This window comes from Cryptomeria japonica, chromosome 1 (genome assembly GCF_030272615.1).
Source record: "Cryptomeria japonica chromosome 1, Sugi_1.0, whole genome shotgun sequence".
In the NCBI taxonomy this organism is placed as follows: Eukaryota; Viridiplantae; Streptophyta; class Pinopsida; order Cupressales; family Cupressaceae; genus Cryptomeria; species Cryptomeria japonica.
In genome coordinates, this window is record NC_081405.1 from 675,167,124 (window position 1) to 675,188,494 (window position 21,371).

At 39.3% G+C, this 21,371-nt stretch overlaps 1 protein-coding gene across 2 annotated transcripts in view; it reads right to left on the minus strand.

Moving 5' to 3' along the window:
* Window positions 1–894: 894 nt before the first annotated feature.
* The window catches only part of LOC131026752 (importin subunit alpha), a 127,989-nt gene continuing 107,512 nt past the window's right edge, over window positions 895–21,371 (minus strand). For both annotated transcript variants that reach the window (XM_057956692.2, XM_057956691.2), the window contains one exon: window positions 895–1,676. In XM_057956692.2, coding sequence (XP_057812675.2) covers window positions 1,265–1,676 — 412 coding nt within the window. In that variant the 3' untranslated portion in view covers window positions 895–1,264. The remainder of the gene's footprint in view (window positions 1,677–21,371) is intronic.

Sequence of the window (21,371 nt, forward strand, 5' to 3'; positions counted from 1 at the left end):
TAGTAGCAAGCTTCTACATCAACCTTCACTATAAAGGTGGTCGAATCATTGAGTGGTAATCCAAGAGTTCAAAGAAAAGCAAATATAGAAGATTGGCCAAGGTAGTTCATGTTATTGGGTCACACTCTTGTGAAGTGCGTAATTTGTGTTGTAATTGAAGGCAAAGTCATCGATCTGATTGTAAGCCCTAGTGGCAGTAAGCCAGTAACTATTGATGTATTCCAGATTGTGAAGTTATAAAATATTATTTTTCAGCTCAATGTCATGTTGTTTTGTTGGTGCTAACTGAATTCTGTTGTGCATGTTTGTGGAGTGTTTGTGATAAGGCTGCATGATTGGATAGCCATCAGACTGACCATCCATGACTGCATTATCACCCTGAGGCACGCCTGAGGAGTGAGATCTTAAGTAGGGGTGATCTTGGGAGGTGAAGATGGCTTTGTGATGTTCAACAAAGGCACACAAAATATCACACAACTCCATCAAGTTTTAGGTCTCATCTTGTATGGCTTTGATCTGATCAGCCAAGTGCCTGATGCATTGATGTTGGAAATGTTGAGCCATCCAGTCCCCAATCTTCAGCACGTGCATACGACTGCAGATTTGCACACTAACAAAAAAGAATTAGACTACATGAACTTGATTGGTCAAAAGAAGAAGCACAACAGAATACAGCTTACCAAGTACAGTACTTTAGAAGACACGAACTTTTCACAGTCCCTAACTCATTCTGTAGTTTTATGTAGATTTAAATCCCAAGAAAACTAGAATCATCAATACTGGGAAAATATTCCACCCGTGCAGAATTCTTCTTTTCAGTAAGATTATACAGATCTAACTAGACAATCATCTTAAGACATTTAAATGTACTAACCATGTGATCGAAATTCACCATGACAAAATTGGGCTGACAAAAAATACCATCATACAGCCTGTCAATATTTATTATCACTTTGAACGAACACAGAGACAAAGATAGCCAATATAGACAGCTGGGAAACTTTATTGTCGGCTTAAATATGTCTCTAACATTTAAATCCCTCAATGAAAACAATACAAAGGTGCAAACAATTCCCAAGAAATGGGGATATCCACAGTAAATTTATTTCTTTGAAAAAGATATATCACAGATTTATCTTTAAAAGTCTCACAAATACACTGCACGCCCAAAATTTCAGCTGCCACAAAATTTAGCAAAATTTTACGCACAAGAACAAGTAGCAATCACATTTTAGAACATAGAAGGCATCAAAAGAAGACCTCCTTAACCAAAAGTGAAACCGCTGGGAAGTTTTTCTGCTTGATTTGCACCAATATTGAAAGTTGGCTGATCATCAGTGCCATTAGCAACTATGCATAGGTCATTCTTCCCATCATCTTCTATTACATAGTAGTTCTCATCATCTTTTTCCCAATAGGTTTCAAGAATCTGTACAGCCTTCACATAGTTCTCATCATTATTGTAAATCTGCAAATTCTCTATCTTTTCAATTCCTCCAGCATCATTAACGTATTGAGCATATAGATTTATGCCTGCAGTGTTCCCTAGTTCCTTTTCTGCTTCTCCTACTTTCATGATATTCTCAAGGCCCTCAAGGCAAAGGTTCACAAGTTCTGGGTCTTTACAGTCTAACAGATCACACAGAGGCTTAATGCATCCTTGATCAACCAAAAACCTGCCAAATTAAGCATATATCAGTCTTCATTATGTTAATTTCCTGTACAAAGTTGACGTTAAAAACTATTTAAAACAATTTTCTATGATCCTGAAAAGACAGCAGCAAGCTGAGATGAAATAATTCATGTCTTCTTTTTCTCAGTGTTGATCAGACAACATAACTACGACTGAAACTACAATAAGAGAAGAAGTGAACCATACAACAGATGGGTTCAAATTTCTAACATACAGTGTAATACCTCAAATCACCATACATTCAAAACTGCAAACATCATCTGAGTTTATCAAATGATGTTAAAGAAATAAGAGAACCGGGAAAACTGCATAGGCTTCACCCAGAACAACACTGCATGCATCTAGTAGAATGTCACTAATAAACACAGGAAACCATTACACGTACCCTAAGCAAGGCTTGCCACCATTGCCTAACTAGTTTTCTAATCTATAAAGTTTAGCATGGGGTCACATCCCATTGATGAGCCATCTGAACAAGGAAACTCTAAATACTCATGAAACCCACAGATCACATCACCATCTGGTTTCACAAATTAAATTTGCATAGTGATTATCCAGTTATTGACAATGATATAAACCTAAGTCTAACAGAATATGCTGATGGTCAACCAAAAATCTCTTTTAATATAAGCCAGCCCAAGGTGGAGAAGCTATCTGCAATCACCACCCCAGCTCCTTAAAAAATGACAACAATGATGGGATTTTTAGGGTATAGAGCATGAAGAGAATCAATCCAGAATCTAATGGCAAATGAAATTTAAGGCAAAATTTTGAAAATGAAAAAAAATTGAGAAGCATACCTACATTGCAAGGAAAAAATTATATTAATTTCCATAATTAATTAAAAACAAGTTAATTTTGTAGTGTCCTAGTGATGCATCCCTGCAGTTTTGTGACATTTCTGAGTGGGAGGACGGGGACAGTACATCTCCACCACATCACTTTTTCTCTGTGTTTTTTGGAGATGCTCTTAATGAAGAGCATATCCTGGAAACATTCCGCAAAGGATTATGACATAACAACATGTCCCAAATACTGTGCAAACATTACATTTGTTGTCCTGCCAAGCAGAGCAGTTGTCCTGTCAATCTCTTACAGGCCATCTTGAGCACAAATCATTGAGGATCCATGAATATTCACTGTCGATGGACGGAAGTGTCCGTTCATATGGCTGCCTGTCCATAGCAGAACCACTTTTCTCCACAAATTCTGACAGAACTTGACACCAACTAAGCTGATGGAAGGATGGACAAGGGATAGTACTAACATTATCCAGGATATTAAATATTTCATTTTCTATGAATGCTTGAACCTGTTGGAATGAATTTTCAGGTTGCCAACTAAGTTACTGGGTGCCTTTGTTTTGGCTGGCATATTGGCAAACTACAATCTTGGTTTGAAAATGAATAATGACTAAGAAAATGCTTCAAGTTACCAATTCCAGAATCGCTAAGTTCTGATTTCTACTTGTAAATCTTGAATTTAAGTCCTAAAATCAGAATTGAATGACTTTAAATGATAATTCTAGGAATCGAATCATTAATTGAATATGAAACTCCTCACAAATTATGTTAAAATCAAGCATGTATACTTGACAAAGATCTGATTATAAATCTGAATGCTTGAATTAGGCTTTATAATCTGATTGCTCTCCATAGCAAGAAGCGATTTGGACTTTGATCTTCAATCAGCCTTCTTCCCTTCTCTCAAAATTCGATTTTTGCTTTCACTTCACCCTTCAATGCTTGACAAAGCTTGATTGAATTTTGAATTCTCTTTCGCTGGCTGCAATTTTGAGAAGATCTCCTTAATGCGAATTTGAAATGTTCCTCTTAAGCAGATTTGAATTTGATTTGAAGGAATAGCACATGTCTCCTTTATTTTATTTGACTTGAAACTAATAATCGCACCCTTTCACTCTCTAACAAGGCCGACTTTGCCTTTTCAAAAAAAAAAAAACATTTTGTTTTTGCATCTAATTAAAATTCACATCCCTTGTCAAGTCAGCATTCTCCTTTTCCTCATGCGATCTTACAATTAAATAATCATTAATGTGAAGCGCTTAAGTTTGAATTGCACATGAAGGGTGAAAATTCGATACTAAAAAGGAAGACTTTGTTTTTTGTTCAAATTCGATTTCAATCACCTTCAATCACTCAAAATGAAGAGTGGAAAACGCAACCTAGAAGGAAGGTGCAGAATTTTGAGGTGCACAGGGAAGATTTTGCCTTGGAAATTCATTAAACTTGGAGTGGAAAATCACCATGCACTAGGAAGGTGCAGAATTTCACTAGGAAGGAGGAAGGTTTTCCTTCTCAAAAATTTGCTCAAGGCTTGATTTAAATAGAAGAGTAGAAATTTGAACTCTACTAGGAAGATTTTGTTTTTCATCCCTTAAAATTTCACCACCTTTATTCATCGTTCAACATAGAGCAAGGGTGGAAAATCGATGTGTAAAAGGAAGATTTGACTTGTTTTTTAACCTTCCTTGTTCCAAATTACTAGGAAATTTTGCCTTGAGTAAAAAATCAACCTCTAGAAGGAAGATTGCCACCTTCATTTCCTTTCTTCTTGATAACTTGTTCAATTGCCAAGGGTGGAAAATCAACTAGCACAAGGAGTGGAAATTTGCATTCCACAAGGAAGATTTTGTTCTTTCATCAATATTTTGCCTTGCAAATTTCCCTTAGAGTGGAAAATCAATTTCCATGGGGAAGATTTCCAACTTCTCTTTAACTTAGCTCTCAATTTTCAGTAGTGGAAATTCGACATGTAGAAGGAAATTTCCAAAAAAATTAAATTGTCATGAAATAACTCCATTGCTTAACACTTGACTTCATGTAATGTCCCCTACTAGGAGGCTGCCTGTTTCCAAATGATTTAACACACATTACTATACATTATTATGCTTCAATTCATATTTCTTAAACTATTAAATGAATTAGTATTTATAACAGATTCAACATTCATTATACTAAGTCCTATCTTAGCCTCTTTCCTAATCCTAATGAGAGATGGGGATTTACTGTCATAGGGTGCTGACACCAACTACGAAGAGGCTCCCCCAAGGCCCAGGATTACGTCCCTACCCATCTTGGGCTCACCATCACTTGTGACGGGTTTACTCGCCTTTCCCTACACACACCAACCTATCCTCTTATAGGCATTAGCAAATGAATTAAAGTCCAGGCAGTTAATATAATAGTATTTCATGTACTATGAAAGTATATGAAATTAAGTATGACTGTCATACATATTGCTGTCTATATTAATATTACTATTAAATTCTGCATAATAACATTATCAGACTTCATATATTAAGCAAACATATTAAGTGCATCCCCATGCATACCACCAAGAACAAGGATGTTACTCCCTGTAACTTAATAACAGTTCTGATCTGATCTGATCGATGATGATATCATTAGAGGCTTTTGATTCCTTTCCTTTATATCTCTCAATGTGAGGGAGAGGTCACACCTCTTCATCATGTATGCCCTTTGGCAAGAGACATGCCGATTTCAACATTAGCACCCTTTGAAAGAGTGCAACTCTTCATTATTTCTGCCCTTTGAAAGGGACACAGCCTTTCACAATCAGATCTGCACTTCTTATTTAAATGAATTAAATCAGATCTGCACTTCCGATTCCCAAAATTATCCCCCCTTCAAATGAGTTCTCTTCTCCCTTTTATACCTCGTATTTGGGGGAGTCACTGTTGATTTTAGTCTTTTAGATTAATATAATACTCAGAAAATAGAAATTTATCTTACTTTCAGATTAATATTAATTGTTGTTAGTGTTTAGGAATATCCAGAATTAAGCAAAGGTAAATTAAGCAAAGGTAGAGAAATGAACAAAATGAACGCACAACACACAAATACCCTGGGAAAACCTCCTAGGAGGAAAAACCCAGCCAGAAAAGATCCTCAAATCTGATTATGGATTATGAATAATAATCTGATTACAATACTTATCTCAGTTCACCCTTAGGGCTAAGGGCATCTTCAAGTAGTTTCAGATCTGCCCCTTAACCAGTTTCGGATCTGCCTTTTGTTGTATCAACCAGCAACCAAGGGTTTGATCTTCAAATGAAATGTATGTCTCCAGCTGATGACTGTAATCAACTTCAGAACAGCATGTCCTTCAATTGGCAGATCACTTGATGAATAGCACTCCCTTACCAACAGAGATGAATCGCTTTATGCCCAGCAGATGAAAAACTAAGTTTGTTGTCCTGCAGATCAGATTCGCATATATGAGAGAGTAGATGTGATGTGTCTAAATGAAGTCAAGTTGACCTTTATTTATATGAGGCGAGGGATCTAGTTAGGTCGGCTTTGACATTAATTATTAATATAGCTTTGACATTAATTATTAATCTTTTCCTTTGTGCGAATTGTCTTTTGAATATAGGGTCGGCCCTATTTATAGGGAACACGTTTCCTTAGTGTGGCGTGAGGATTTAAGTTAGGGAGTGGCGTGTGGGTGAGGGCCCAACCCTACACGTGAAAGAGGGGCCAGCCCTTTGGGCGGATTCCAATGTTGCCTAAGGCAATTGGAATCCGCCCCTCCTACCTAATTACAATCAACACTCCCTCTTAATTAGGGAGAAAACATAATCAGAATATCATAATCTTCCATCTTGCACACAAGCAAAGAATGGATTACATAATCAGAATATTGTAGTCTTCCATCTTGCACACAAGCATATAATGGAACTACATAATATAATCTTCCAGCTCACACACAAACATAGACTAGATCCACCTTACATTGCCCACAGAGGGTGGAGAGGATCTTTTCTACCATCTTACATTGCCCGCTGAGGATGGTTAACAATTACTCTTCCCCCTGAGAAGATTACAATACCACCTTACATTGCCCGCAGAGGGTGGTTTGATACAACACAATGTATCACTGAGGTTGAGACTCCCTCTCAATCAGGGTTTCATTTTCCAAAACACCGAGTCTGTCTCTAAAGTACACAAACTTCACTTTGGATAGAGGCTTGGTAAGAATATCTGCAACCTGCTCATCAATGTTGACATACTTCAGCTGAATGGCACCTCTATGTACCATATCTCGAATGAAGTGATAATGAGTTTCCACATGTTTTGACCTGTCATGAAACACTGGATTGACAGACATTTTGATACAACTCTGATTATCACAATGAATAACTGTAGGTTCCCAAGTTTGTCCAAACAGCCCAGCAAGAAGCTTACGAAGCCACACTGCTTCTCTAGGAGCAACACTTGGAGCAATATACTCAGCTTCAGCAGTAATTAGTGCAACTGAGGATTGTTTTCTGCAAGCACAAGAGATCACTACGGATCCTAAGCTGAAACAAATGCCAGAAGTGTTTTTCCTATCTTTGACACTTCCAGCCCAATCTACATCTGAATAACTGTTGACGTGTCTTTTGTACACGACCAAACACAGAATAAAATACCTAAAGGTACCTTATCCTCTCTTGAACAAAGCTTCCTACTGCTGAAGATCTCACCGAAGGATTAGTCGGAGTAACTCCAAGGTTTTGTATGTAGGATCTCTACTCGTGGATAAGCTCTTTGTGGTATGATGTGATTTTTGCTCGAATCACAAGGGGACTTACACTTGACGACCTAAACGTCTGATTCGCTTTGAATATTACTGGAACACAAGATTTCACTAGTCTAGACTTTGAAAAAAAAAGGAAAAAAGGATGAGGGCGAGGAAAGGATCTAATTTTGACACTAAGAATGTAGGAGCAATGAATGATCCTTGATGAAATTCTAACTAAGTCTTGTTTTGACATCCCAGGACCATCTCCACAAGGTTAGTGCGATCTTCGGAGGAAAGTTTTATGATGTTCAGATCATTGTTACAGGCATAGACACCATCAGGCTGATGCATGTCAATGAAAAAGCGACAATTGAAGTTAAGCTTAAGCTAAATGATTCCAGTTGACTACACAAGGCAAGTCTGCAATCAACAAACTGCTAGTAGTATGGATATACAAATTTCACCATCAATCAAACACATTTCTTCCACTCATCTAATAACATGAAATCAAATCTGAGAAGTATAAAGACCATGCAAATTGTTGAATCAACCCATTGATTTCACCATTTCTTCAATGAAGTTTTACAAGTCTTTTACAACAACATCTTGGCAACAATCTTTGCCTTCTCTTGCTATTCTACTTTAATTGCTATTCTATCAAGTGACTATTCACTAATAGCTACTATTCACCTACTATCAACTATTGACTAACTATTAACCTTTACAAAATGAAGAGCTTGAGCCTTTTATAATGCTCTCAATACAATTCAATGGCTCAGATCAATTTGAGATCAATGGCCGAGATTTTACAATGAAAACCCTAATTAGTGTTTGTTATAACAAACTCAATTCTAGCCATTGAAATAATTGCATTATTTGGACACGTCTTCTCTGGAATATTCGACCAATGGATAGTCGAGGTAGGTACATCGAAGTTAGTGCCATCTTTGATGAGTCCGGTACATTGAATCTGGACATGCTAAAGTGGACCAACCCGACTGGAGGAACAGTGACTGGGATGCCACCATGTCTGGTACTTCCTTTGTGATGACTTTTGTCGATCCTCCATCGTCCTTGATATACTTGATGAACTATGTACCCTTCCTTGACTCTCTTGTGTTTGCCTATGAGATCCTCTTGAAGAGGTCTTCCTTTGACCTTGATGTTGAAATATTCTTCTTGAGATCTTCATTCCGATCTTCCTCCAACCTGGTCTTTCTGATTTCTTTCTTTTCCTGCTGCAAAACAAACAAATGAACATCAAACACATGATATATAGCTTCTACAATCTCTGATTTTATGTGATTTGCAGGTCTAATAGGTGCAGGTTTAGGGTAGATTGTCCTTTTCTTGAGCAAATTTGCTCTTGCTATGATGAATTCAGTCCTTCCTTTATTGAATTTTGCCGTTGTTAGGATGTACTCTGCGCCTTAAAGTGACTGATCTCTATAAGACCTGAAATTTGCCTCCTCAATCACCAATCTGTCTGATGAAATCTGCTTTTGAAATTCGCCTTGATGAATTCAGTTGCTCCTCAAATTTGCTCTTGTCGAATTCAGCTTGTGAAGATTGTTGACAAATCTGGAATTTGCTTCTTAACTGCTGAAGGATTTCGCTCTTTGAAGAAGAATGTTTGAAATGAATGATGAATAATTTAAGAATCAACCTCCCTTATATAGGCGCCTTTATGGGAGAATGCACTTCTTTGATGAAAGCCGACTTTGTTTGGATGAATAAATAAATTTTATTTCCCTTTAGCTGGCCGACTTCTCTTAAAAAAATTCGAATTTGCTTTTGCCGCCAAAGTGAGATTGGTTTATTAATGCATCAAATGTTTCTAGGTTGACTTGCACTTAGTCTTCTCTTGATCTTTTCGGTTTTTTACCATAATGCAATTGCCTTTAATAGAATTTAGCCTTGGTACCTTAGAGAGGGACATGAGCGAGCTAGGATATAAGTCAAATTTTCATCAATATTTGATGAAGGCAAGCTTAGTTCTTACGATCTGCATGAAGTTTAGGATGCTTGAACACTTGAAACCACCATGAAGAAGACTTACAACACGCTATCATTAGCATATTACTCATCGTCAATGCATTTCGCTCCTATACCTTTGGAAGGTACCTGAGCAAACTAAGGGCTAATCTTAGTTTTCTCACTCACATACTCAATTTTCATTGTCATTAGAAGGCTCATGCTGCAACAAAGACTTAAATTACCTTCAAGAAGGCTTGTCTTGATATCTTGATTAACAAAACATTCCTCTTCAAGAGATTTTGCTCTTGTACCTTCGGAAGGTACATGAGCGAATTTCTTCCTCTTGACTCAATTCACGCTTCATTCCTATCACTTTGCCTTAGACTTGATTTTTGAAATTCTCTTCTCATCGTGCTCAAGTCAATCTACTCCCAACTTTGCTTAAAACAAGATCCTCTTAGTGCTTTAGGTGAGATAGGAGGTCCTTCCAAGAGATTTCGCTCTGGACCCTCAGAGAGGGACATGAGCGAAATTCTTCTTTTGATTCAATTCCTTCACCATTCCTCAATACTTCACCTTGAACTTAGCTTTTGAATCCTTCTTCCATCATGATCAAGTCGGTTTGCTCCCTAATAAGATCTGTTCAATTGCTTGAGTGAGAAATTAGGACCTTTCAAGGATTTCGCTCCTGTATCTTTGGAAGGGTCAGGAGCGAAATATGCTTCTTGGCTCAGATTCCTCATGTTTTCCTATTCAAACTTGTTTCAATTCAATTTCAAGGCATGCATACATCATTTCCTCTTCAATCACGCCATAGGAGCAAGGATTTTGGTCCAACTTAGAAGCAATGGAGGGCTCTAAGAAAAATTCGCTCCTGTACCTTTGGAAGGGTCAGGAGCGAAATTGACGATATTGTTCAAATTCTCTAGACTTCATCATTCAGCTTGGTTTGAATTCACTTCTAAAGGCACACATAACTCAAGCTTCTTTCAATCAAGCCTCGAAAGCGTGAGTTTGGATCCAAGTAAGGAGCAAGGTGGTGTTCTAAGAAAATTCGCTCCTATACCTTTGGAAGGGTCAAGAGCGAAATTTCTCTCTTTGCTCACTTTCCTCATTGTTCATGATCAATAACTCGTTCAAACAAGTCTCTGTCACTCCAATGTGAAAAATATCAAATCAACCTTTTAAAGAAGGCCTTAGGAGGGATTTCGCTTCAAATTGGGAATACTGGACAGTTTCTTCACTTGACGAAACTCATTCCATCAACTCAGATCCTAAGTCTTAGTCATCCATATCAGATTAACCTCAAGAAGACCTTTGAAATCCATTTGCTTTCCAAAGCTTCATCCAGATTTAGAAACTAAGTTCATCGAATTTTAATCCCTAAGGCAAATCGGTCATTACATCAGTCAAAACTTCATCTTTCGTTGTCAAAACCTTCTTCACTGAATCGGCCATCAGAGGTTCTTTTGTAGCAGATGATTGATCAATCAAATTCACTTGCTTGCACAATTGAATCAGGCCTGATTTTCATAAGCTTTGGTCTGATTTTAGGACTTTCTGCATTTGCAAGATTAATTCTATCTGAGTGCATTCTTCATGTGGAGATGCACAGATCAGATCTCTTCCCTCATGTGGAGGATTCCCCATTTTTGGTTTATCATCATCTTATATTCCTTGTGCTCCATTATTTGTTTACAACCATACCTACAAAGACACAAAACTGGAATTAATTATCATGTACATTAATCATATTTCTGAGTATGAAATAATACTTAGATCTGATTGTGGTCTAAACTCAGAGAAATTAATCCACTGGAAATTGCATTTAAACCAAGAGTGAATGAGGCCTGACCTCTTCCTGAAGATCTGACAAATTTTCCCGTGATTAGGAACCACCCTGCTTGAATTTCTTCTTACACAACTTATCCCTTATAATTCACCTCATTTTTTGTAATGGACACCCCCTGTTCGGTACTAAATTTATGTCCTTTCTACTTAGTGTAATTTTGTCAAACAGTTGGCGTGCAAGCTGACTACTGGATTTTTTTTGGTTCTTGATTTGCTAGAGGATAAATTTGGTAAACTGGTATTTATTGTAAAGCTTTCAAGTTTATTCAATATAAAAATAACCAGACATATCAAATGCCAAAAGCAAGAGGATTAATGCTGATGATATTTATTTAATTCCAACTCCAAGCATACAAATCAGATTTGAAGAATATTACAGACCATATGATAATAAACAAATTCAAACCTGGACTCCACAAGTATAGAACCTGCTGAAAACACTGTTCACGCACTGTAGCTGCACTATTCACGGCACTGTAGCATTTTTACTATTCACGCAGCACTGTAGCAAAACACTGTTCACGCGGTACTGTAGCAAAAACACTGTTCACGCGGTACTGTAGCAAATCACTATTCACGCGGTACTGTAGCAAATCACTATTCACGCGGTACTGTAGCAAAAACACTATTCACGCGGTACTGTAGCAAAAACACTATTTTCAAATCTGCACTTTCAAACCCCTGTAAAAACATCATGCGAGAGCACCAAATGAAGCCCAATGTGTTTCCTGAATGAAAACACCATTAATCCTCCTGACTGTGTCTTTCAACAGCGAAGAGAATGCTAGCAAAGAGGGATTCCGTCCTCCAAGCCCAATAATCAAATTTCTACGAAATCCAACAGCATCACATTAATTCATCCCAGCATCCCAAAAGAGAGCTCTCAACCTCCATTTATATCTTCTTCCTGAATGCAAACACTTCATTTTCTCAATGTGGGATAATACATTTTAAAATAAAATATTATTTCCCACAATATACACATTAAAGGGAACTTTTAATATTTTAAACATTACTTTATATTCCCAACCTTATAATATAACGATAAAGTTAAATATTTAATTTAACTTTACACTTTATCGTTAAATATTAAAACCTTGTTGATAATCCCTTTAAATCATTGTCGCCTTCAAATATTTTCTACTGATAATTATGCCAACCAGGGAAACACTAAAAATTCCAAGTCACTGCTTGGAGACTAACTTACTATAAATAGTAAGTGTCTAGAAACCTTGTCAAAGCAGCACCGATTGGCCTGAAACTGAAAACACCTAGGCCAAAATACCTCAGGATCCCACCAATGTCCTTGTTAGCCTTCGGGATCGTGTCAGAATAGGCTAACGACACCCCATATCATGTTGCGCTAAAAAGGGGACATTACAGTCCGCCCCCCTTGAAATTGCTTGTCCTCAAGCAAATTCACTCCTGAATGTTGCAATACCTGTTCATTCTCCCATGTAGCATCCTCATCTGGCAGGTCTCTCCATTTCACCAAGTATTCCTTAACGATTCTGTTCCTGAGTGTCCTTTCCCTGACATCCAGAATAGCTTCGGGTACTAACACAAGCTTCCCCTCCTCATCCAAAGGGGGTAAATCTGCAGAAGGCACTACACTTTGACCAATGGCTTTCTTAAGCCTAGACACATGAAACACATTGTGCACCCGACTGCCCTCTGGAAGCTCAAGCTCATAGGCGACTTCACCCACTCTGCGAATCACCCTATAGGGACCATAAAATCTAGGCTTCAATTTTTCAGCTCCGCTCTTCTTGAGTGATGACTGTCTATATGGTTGTAGCTTCAAGTAAACCATATCCCCTACCTCGAAACTGCGCTCTATTCGGTGCTGATCAGCGTACAATTTCTGTTGATTCTGGGCCTGTTGTATATTCTCCTTGAGCACTTTCAGGATGTCCTGACTATCCTGCAATAAGTTTTTGGCTTTGGGCACTCTGCTGTCCCCCAAAACTAAATCCATGAAGCTAGGTGCGTCATAACCATAGAGTGCCATGAAAGGAGTCATCTTGATGGACATATGATAAGTGGTGTTATAACAATACTCTCCCATATGCAACCATCTGACCCAAGCCTTTTGTTGTGCAGTTACATAGTTCCTCAAATATCCCTCCACCCATTTATTCACAATCTCTGTTTGCCCATCTGTCTGCGGATGATAACTAGTACTAGGTGTAAGATCTGTACCACACAACCTAAACAACTCCTGCCAAAAAACACTCATAAACTTACTATCCCGATCACTGACAATGAATCTGGGCAACCCATGTAACCTGAATATCTCTCTAAAGAAAAGATCTGCCACCTGTGCTGCTGTGTAAATGGATGGAATAGCAAAGAAGTGAGCGAACTTCGTCAAGCGGTCCACCACCACATAGATGCAATCCCTTCCCTGCACTTGTGGTAAACCAGTGATGAAGTCCATCGAAATACTTTCCCATTTCCTATCTGGAATGGGCAAGGGCTGTAATAAACCTGCAGGAAATGTGTGCTCTCCCTTATTCTGTTGACAAACCGCACACTCCCTGACATACCTCTGAACATCATTCTTGAGCCCTCTCCATGTGAACCGCTCTCGGATCTGCCTGTAGGTCTTGAAGATCCCCGGATGCCCAGCTGTGGGTGCATCATGAAATGCCTTAAGTATCACCTCTCTCAAATGTGATGACGGAATCAAATAAACCCTGTCCTGAACTCTGATCAATCCATCTATCACCTCATAGCGATCATCCTGTATAGTACCTGAAATCAATCCAGAAGCCCAAGCATCTCCGACATACTCTGCTATAATCTGATCTCTCCAATCTCCTGAAATCTCTGCCAGGGCACATAAGTGAGGTCTCCGAGATAAGGCATCAGCCACCACGTTTTTCTTACCTTTGACAAACTCTATGTCAAAGTCATAAGCCTGCAATTTAGTAACCCATTTCTGTTGTCGGTCATTAAGATCGCGCTGGTTCATGAAATATTTAATACTGTTGTGATCAGTTTTGATCACAAAACGCCCACCTACCAAATATGATCGGAATTTGGCCAATGCATGCATTATGGCCAACATCTCCCTGTCATAGATAGAATAGCTCCTCTCAACACCTCGGAGCTTCCTACTCTCGAATGCAATGGGATGTTTCTCCTGCATCAATACTGCCCCTATCCCATCACCTGAAGCATCACACTGAAGTTCAAATGGCTTCATGAAATCTGGTAGAGCTAAAACCGGACAAGATGACATCACTTGTTTGAAGTGGTCAAAACATCGTTGTGCTGCTTCTGTCCATACGAAGGCTCCCTTTTTAGTGAGGTCTGTCAAAGGTGCTGCCGTCTGTGAAAACCCCTTAACAAACCTCCTGTAAAACCCGCATAAACCAAAGAACCCCTTAAGCTGTGTGAGGTTCGTGGGAGTAGGCCAATCTACTATAGCTCTAATCTTTTCAGGGTCTACTTGAACTCCATCTGCACTAATAATATGCCCAAGGTATAGTAATTCTGTCATACCAAACTCACACTTAGACTCCTTAGCATATAAAGACTCTCTCTCTAAGATAGATAATACCTCCTCCAGATGCTGTGAATGTTCCTCCCAGGTCTTACTGAAGACCAAGATGTCATCAAAGAAGATCAAAACAAATCTCCTCAACTGCTCCCTGAATACCTGGTTCATACAACTCTGAAATGTAGCGGGTGCATTGGTTAGTCCAAACGGCATAACCATAAACTCAAAGTGGCCATAGTGGCATCGGAAGGCTGTTTTCTCAATGTCCTCTGCTCTCATCCTGATCTGATGGTATCCGGATCGCAAATCAATTTTGGTGAAGAAACATGCCCCATGCAACTCATCAATCAGCTCATCAATCCTAGGAATGGGATACCTATTTTTTATTGTTTTCTTATTCAATGCCCTATAATCGATGCACATGCGCATTGTCCCATCCTTCTTCTTTACCAGAACTACAGCTGAAGCAAAGGGGCTTTTGCTAGGCCTGATGTGCCCCATTTCCAACAATTCCTTAATTGCCTTCTCTATCTCATCTTTATGTTTCTTAGGATGACGATAGGGAGTGATCATTACTGGTTTGGCTCCCTCCTCGAGCTCAATAACATGCTCTGCACCCCTGTCAGGAGGAACCCCATGCGGAATATCACTGAATACCTTGGCATGTCTGTCAAGAATCTCCTGTATATCTGGTGGATGACTCTTCACTCGAGGCTCTGGTGAAGTTGGCATAACTAAGCACTCTGTTGCCCACTCTATGTCATTATGTCGAAAAAGTTTCTCCATTCTCCTCAAAGAGACTACCCTGCAACTCCCATCTGAAAGTCCCCTGAGTACAACAGTCCTACCCTCATGCTGAAACCTCATTTCCAACTTCGCTAGGTTGAAAGTGAACTCAACCAGCGATGCCATCCATGTCATACCGAGGATGACGTCGTAATCTCCCATGTCCACAACATAGAAATCATCCTCCAACTCATAGCCATCTCCAAATCTAATGTGAAGATTTGAAACCTTCTGAGTACATAATAGCTTTTGGCCATTAGCCACCATGACTCTAAAACCATCATGCTCCTCTGTCTGTAAACCTCTCCTGGCTACCAACTGTGTATCTATAAAGTTATGTGTAGCCCCAGTGTCAATGAGAGATATCACTTTCTGCCCCTGGATAGTACCCCTGACCTTAAACGTGATTGCCTTTTGGGCCCCTGTCAAGCGTGCCAACGATCTATCATCCTTAGGAATGCTGCTCTCCTCTATCGTGTTACCCTCATCTGAATCGGAGTGCTGATCCTCCCCCTCTGACTCTGACTCTTCTGCTGAAAAATACTCCATTTGATTTGCCTTAGCCTTGAGAGGGCATTTATGAGATAAGTCCCAAGGCTCTCTACACTGGAAGCATAGTTTCTTCTTTCGTAGTTCATTCAAGGTTTCACTGTCTAGTCCTTTTGATCCTTCTTTGGGTTTGTTATACTCTTTCTGAAATGGTTTTTTGTCTTTGTCCTTGCGATAGGGAGAATCTGTTGAATGGTATTTTCCTTTGTATACCGAAGGGGCTAAATCTCGTGCCTTTTTAGTTGCTTCTGCTAAGGTGAGTGGATCATGTCCCTTCACCCAACCACGTAACGGATCAGCAAGCCCATCACAAAATAACACCACCAATCTCCTAGGAGAGATATCAGTAACAAGTACAGACAAACGCTGAAACTCGGCGATGTAAGCATCCACTGAACCTGACTGTTTTAACTGTGCTAGCTCCTTGAAATGTAACTCGGGATCCCTAGTGTCAAATCTCTCGATCAATCTTTCTGTGAATTCCTCATAGGATGTAATCTGATTATGCCCCAGAGTCACCATGCCATGATGCCACCATTCATGCGCAACGCCGTCCAAATGCATAGCCGCATACTTGATAGCCTCATCCTCAGGCATAGGATTTAGCTGCAAGTATGTATCTATCTTCTGCACCCAAGCTCGTGCAGTCATCTTCCCTGAAGCATCATAATAAGGCAAGGAAAGTTTTCCAACTTTCTTTCTTAGCTCAAAATTCTGATTCCTCCCTCCTGCTCTAGGCATATGTCTCATCCTCAAGTCCATATAATCTCTGAGGGAAATATCTGCCTGAAACTCGGGTCCACTGGCCTCCCAGTCCCTCCTGAACTGACCCTGTAACTCAGTAATCTACGGTTCATTCACTGGTTGAACCGGATCCCTAGGTGGGAAGGTGGGTAGAAGAGGTCTCGAGCTCGCTGTTCGAGCTGGGCGTGCAACGTGTCTAAAGTTATCCGCCTCATTCCCATTGTTGCCATGTCCATTATTACCATTAATATTATTCTCAAGGCCATTGTTGTTGCCACGACCTCCATTATTATCATCTCCCCTATTGTTATCGTTTCCCCCATTGTTATTGTTTCCATTGTTGGCATCACCTGGATTAATATTGATGCCCATCTGTCTAGCCATAAGCTGCAACATCATGTCCATTCGCCTATTCTGCTCCTGCTGCATACGCTGCCCCTGCTCTAACGTACCCAGCAACTGTCTGAACATCACCTCCCCCTGATCTGGAACGATATTCCTCTCATCTCGGTCACCCATACTGCTGTCCTGATCAAAGAATATTTCCTCTATGTCTGTATGACTGGATTCTATGTCCACCTGCACGGATGAACTAGACTGCTCACTCTGACTATCCGGATTTCTATTTTGTCTGGCCCTGGTATTGCGAAAATTATAATGCCCCTGTCGCATGCTCAATCATACATTCTGGACCTGTTTTATTTCTGCAATATGTTTTGGTGAAAGTTTCCCACAAGATGGCAGAATCTTCTGCTCTGATACCACTGGAATGGACACCCCCTGTTCGGTACTAAATTTATGTCCTTTCTACTTAGTGTAATTTTGTCAAACAGTTGGCGTGCAAGCTGACTACTGGATTTTTTTTGGTTCTTGATTTGCTAGAGGATAAATTTGGTAAACTGGTATTTATTGTAAAGCTTTCAAGTTTATTCAATATAAAAATAACCAGACATATCAAATGCCAAAAGCAAGAGGATTAATGCTGATGATATTTATTTAATTCCAACTCCAAGCATACAAATCAGATTTGAAGAATATTACAGACCATATGATAATAAACAAATTCAAACCTGGACTCCACAAGTATAGAACCTGCTGAAAACACTGTTCACGCACTGTAGCTGCACTATTCACGGCACTGTAGCATTTTTACTATTCACGCAGCACTGTAGCAAAACACTGTTCACGCGGTACTGTAGCAAAAACACTGTTCACGCGGTACTGTAGCAAATCACTATTCACGCGGTACTGTAGCAAATCACTATTCACGCGGTACTGTAGCAAAAACACTATTCACGCGGTACTGTAGCAAAAACACTATTTTCAAATCTGCACTTTCAAACCCCTGTAAAAACATCATGCGAGAGCACCAAATGAAGCCCAATGTGTTTCCTGAATGAAAACACCATTAATCCTCCTGACTGTGTCTTTCAACAGCGAAGAGAATGCTAGCAAAGAGGGATTCCGTCCTCCAAGCCCAATAATCAGATTTCTACGAAATCCAACAGCATCACATTAATTCATCCCAGCATCCCAAAAGAGAGCTCTCAACCTCCATTTATATCTTCTTCCTGAATGCAAACACTTCATTTTCTCAATGTGGGATAATACATTTTAGAATAAAATATTATTTCCCACAATATACACATTAAAGGGAACTTTTAATATTTTAAACATTACTTTATATTCCCAACCTTATAATATAACGATAAAGTTAAATATTTAATTTAACTTTACACTTTATCGTTAAATATTAAAACCTTGTTGATAATCCCTTTAAATCATTGTCGCCTTCAAATATTTTCTACTGATAATTATGCCAACCAGGGAAACACTAAAAATTCCAAGTCACTGCTTGGAGACTAACTTACTATAAATAGTAAGTGTCTAGAAACCTTGTCAAAGCAGCACCGATTGGCCTGAAACTGAAAACACCTAGGCCAAAATACCTCAGGATCCCACCAATGTCCTTGTTAGCCTTCGGGATCGTGTCAGAATAGGCTAACGACACCCCATATCATGTTGCGCTAAAAAGGGGACATTACATTTTTGCTTGAAGATCTTCTCTCCTTTGGAGCCAATCAGTGATTAATATCTCCCTTCAAGGTGGATCTGTAGGTACAAACCTAGAAGTTTTGAATCAACTTTGAAGTGAATTGCTTTATATTTTTTACCGCTGAATCTTAGTGAAGTCCAAAACATGCCACAAATGTGAGAAGGGATGAAAGGTGTAACAACAAAGAGGATGTGGTGTCAAAGAGGATGGGGTGATGTTGTAAGGAAGTGCCACGGGTGAATAAGGTGGAAGGATAGAGTGAGGTGGATGCTCTCCCTTTTAAAAATTCTATTAAAAAAAAGTACTTTTCTTTCATTCCAAAAATTCTGGTGGGGCCCATTTAATATCAAAGACAAAAAAAACATTTAAATTCCCCAAACCAGTGGTTGGTGGGTCCCAACAAGAGTCTTCAATGAAAAGTTAATTCAATTCTCCATTTTGAGTTTAAAGTGGGGCCCAAAAAGGTGATGAAAGGAATGTGAGGGAAGTGGTAAGGGAAGCTGCTACGTGGAGAAAGAGGGGAAATGGGATGTTGGAGGAAAGGGGGACATGGGGGATATAAATGATGGAAGTAGGAGAGGCGTCGAGTTAGGAGGTATAAGAGGTAGTGGATGGAGTTAGGGAAGGTTAGGGAGTAAAATGTAATGGGAGGTATGAGGGGGTAATGAAAGGGTAGAGGGGTGTAGGTTATAATGGGATGAGGTTTAGACTAGGGGAAGGAAAGGTGGGATAGATGGGCAAGAAGGTTAGGGGTAGGTGTAGAGGTAAGCTTAGGGAAATAAAGGAAGTGAGACTTATGGGATATGGGTTAGAATAGGTGATTTTAGGGGAATAAAGGGGGAAAGGAAGTTAGTGAAGGGAGGTGAGGGTGTAAGATGGAAGGGTAGGTTTAAGTTAAGTGAAGGGAGGTGAGGGTGTAGTGGTAGGACTAAATGTACGTGAAGGGTAGTAGATGAATATGTTAGGTGAAGGTGATAAAAGATAAAAAGAGATAGAAGGTAAGGGATATGGAAGTGGAAAGGGTAGGGTAAAATGGTGATGGTAGGAAAGGGGAAGTGGAAAGCCGTCAAGATGGAGGGTTATGGAATGAAGAGAGAGACGAAAGGATGGAAGGGTGGAATGGTGATGGCGAAGGCAAGGAATGGAAATGAGAGTGAGCGGGCTTGGGCACCCACGAGTAGTGTTGGGAGAAGTGGAAGTGATAAAATCTTGGCTGGGTAAAGGAAGTGTCGAACCTCGGTTCATTTTAAAGAGACAAACTTGATCAACTTCTGACCTCTTGACCCACTATACCACTTCAATGCAAAGGTTCATAGCAAAAGACTCAACACCAACCTAGAACTAAGCTAAGAGGACTAATCCTAGAAAGCGAAAAGCAGGGGTCCCCATTCGCAATGGGGCGATGTGTGAAAACGTCACAACAATAACCTTCCAAGGTTATTGAAGTGTTAAGTGGATACTTCAGCCCATAACCAACTGTACCTAGCAAGTATCTTAGGATGTGCTTGGTTGCAACAAGATGAACATGTTTGGGCATGCTCATGAACTGGCTGAGAGCATTCACTACATAGCATATGTCTAGTCTAGTGTTAACTAGATACATCAATGATCCAATCAACTGCCTGTACTCCGATGGATCTGCAAAATCAGAGTTAGCTACGGAAACACTTAACTTCTTTAAGTTAGATTCCATAGGAGTAGACATTGGTTTACAATCCATCATTCTAAATCTTTTCAAAATATCAATAGTATACTTTCCTTGCTTAGAAAATTTTCGTTAGATCTTTGCCATACTTCTAGACCTAGAAAATAATGCATTAGACCTAAGTCCTTCATTTCAAATTCTGAAGCTAGTTCTTTCTTACATCTAATGATAAGTTCATCTTTACTTGTAAGAAATAAATCATCCACATATAGAACTAGAATTAGCATTTCATCATTAGTTATCTTAAAGTAGATGTTAGAGTCAGCATCATTTTTACAAAATCCTAAACTTAACAAGTACTTATCAATTCTTTCATACCAAGCACGAGGGGCCTGTTTGAGGCCATATAGAGCTTTCTTCAATCTGCACACATGAGTTTCTCTATCCTGAATCTCATAACCCTCAAGTTGTTCAATATAGACTTCTTCCTCAATGACACCATTAAGGAAGGCAGACTTAACATCCATTTGATGTAGCTTCCAACCTCTAGCTGCAGCAATAGCTATTATAGTTCTAATAGAGGTATATCTAGCAACAGGAGCAAATGTTGCTTCATAATTTATGTCTTCCTTTTGAGAAAAACCACGAGCTACAAATCTAGCCTTATATTTTTCAATACTACCATCAGCATTATGTTTAATTTTGAATAACCATTTAGAGGAAACAACAGATTTACCTTTGGGTCTAGGCACAATGTCCCAAACATCATTCTTAAAGATTGACTGATACTCTTCATCCATAGCAAGCTTCCAGGCATGATGGTTCAAGGCTTCTTCAACATTGCAAGGCTTTGACTCAATGAGATTACACATCAATGCAACGTAGTTGGAGAATACTTGAGGTCTCTTGGTTTCTCGAAAAGTGCCACTGGGAGCTGCAAATCTTTCAGCTTCTTGAATGGTGTTTCTTACCCAAAGTAGCCTCTTTTTGCTAACAACAATGTCACTAGGTATAT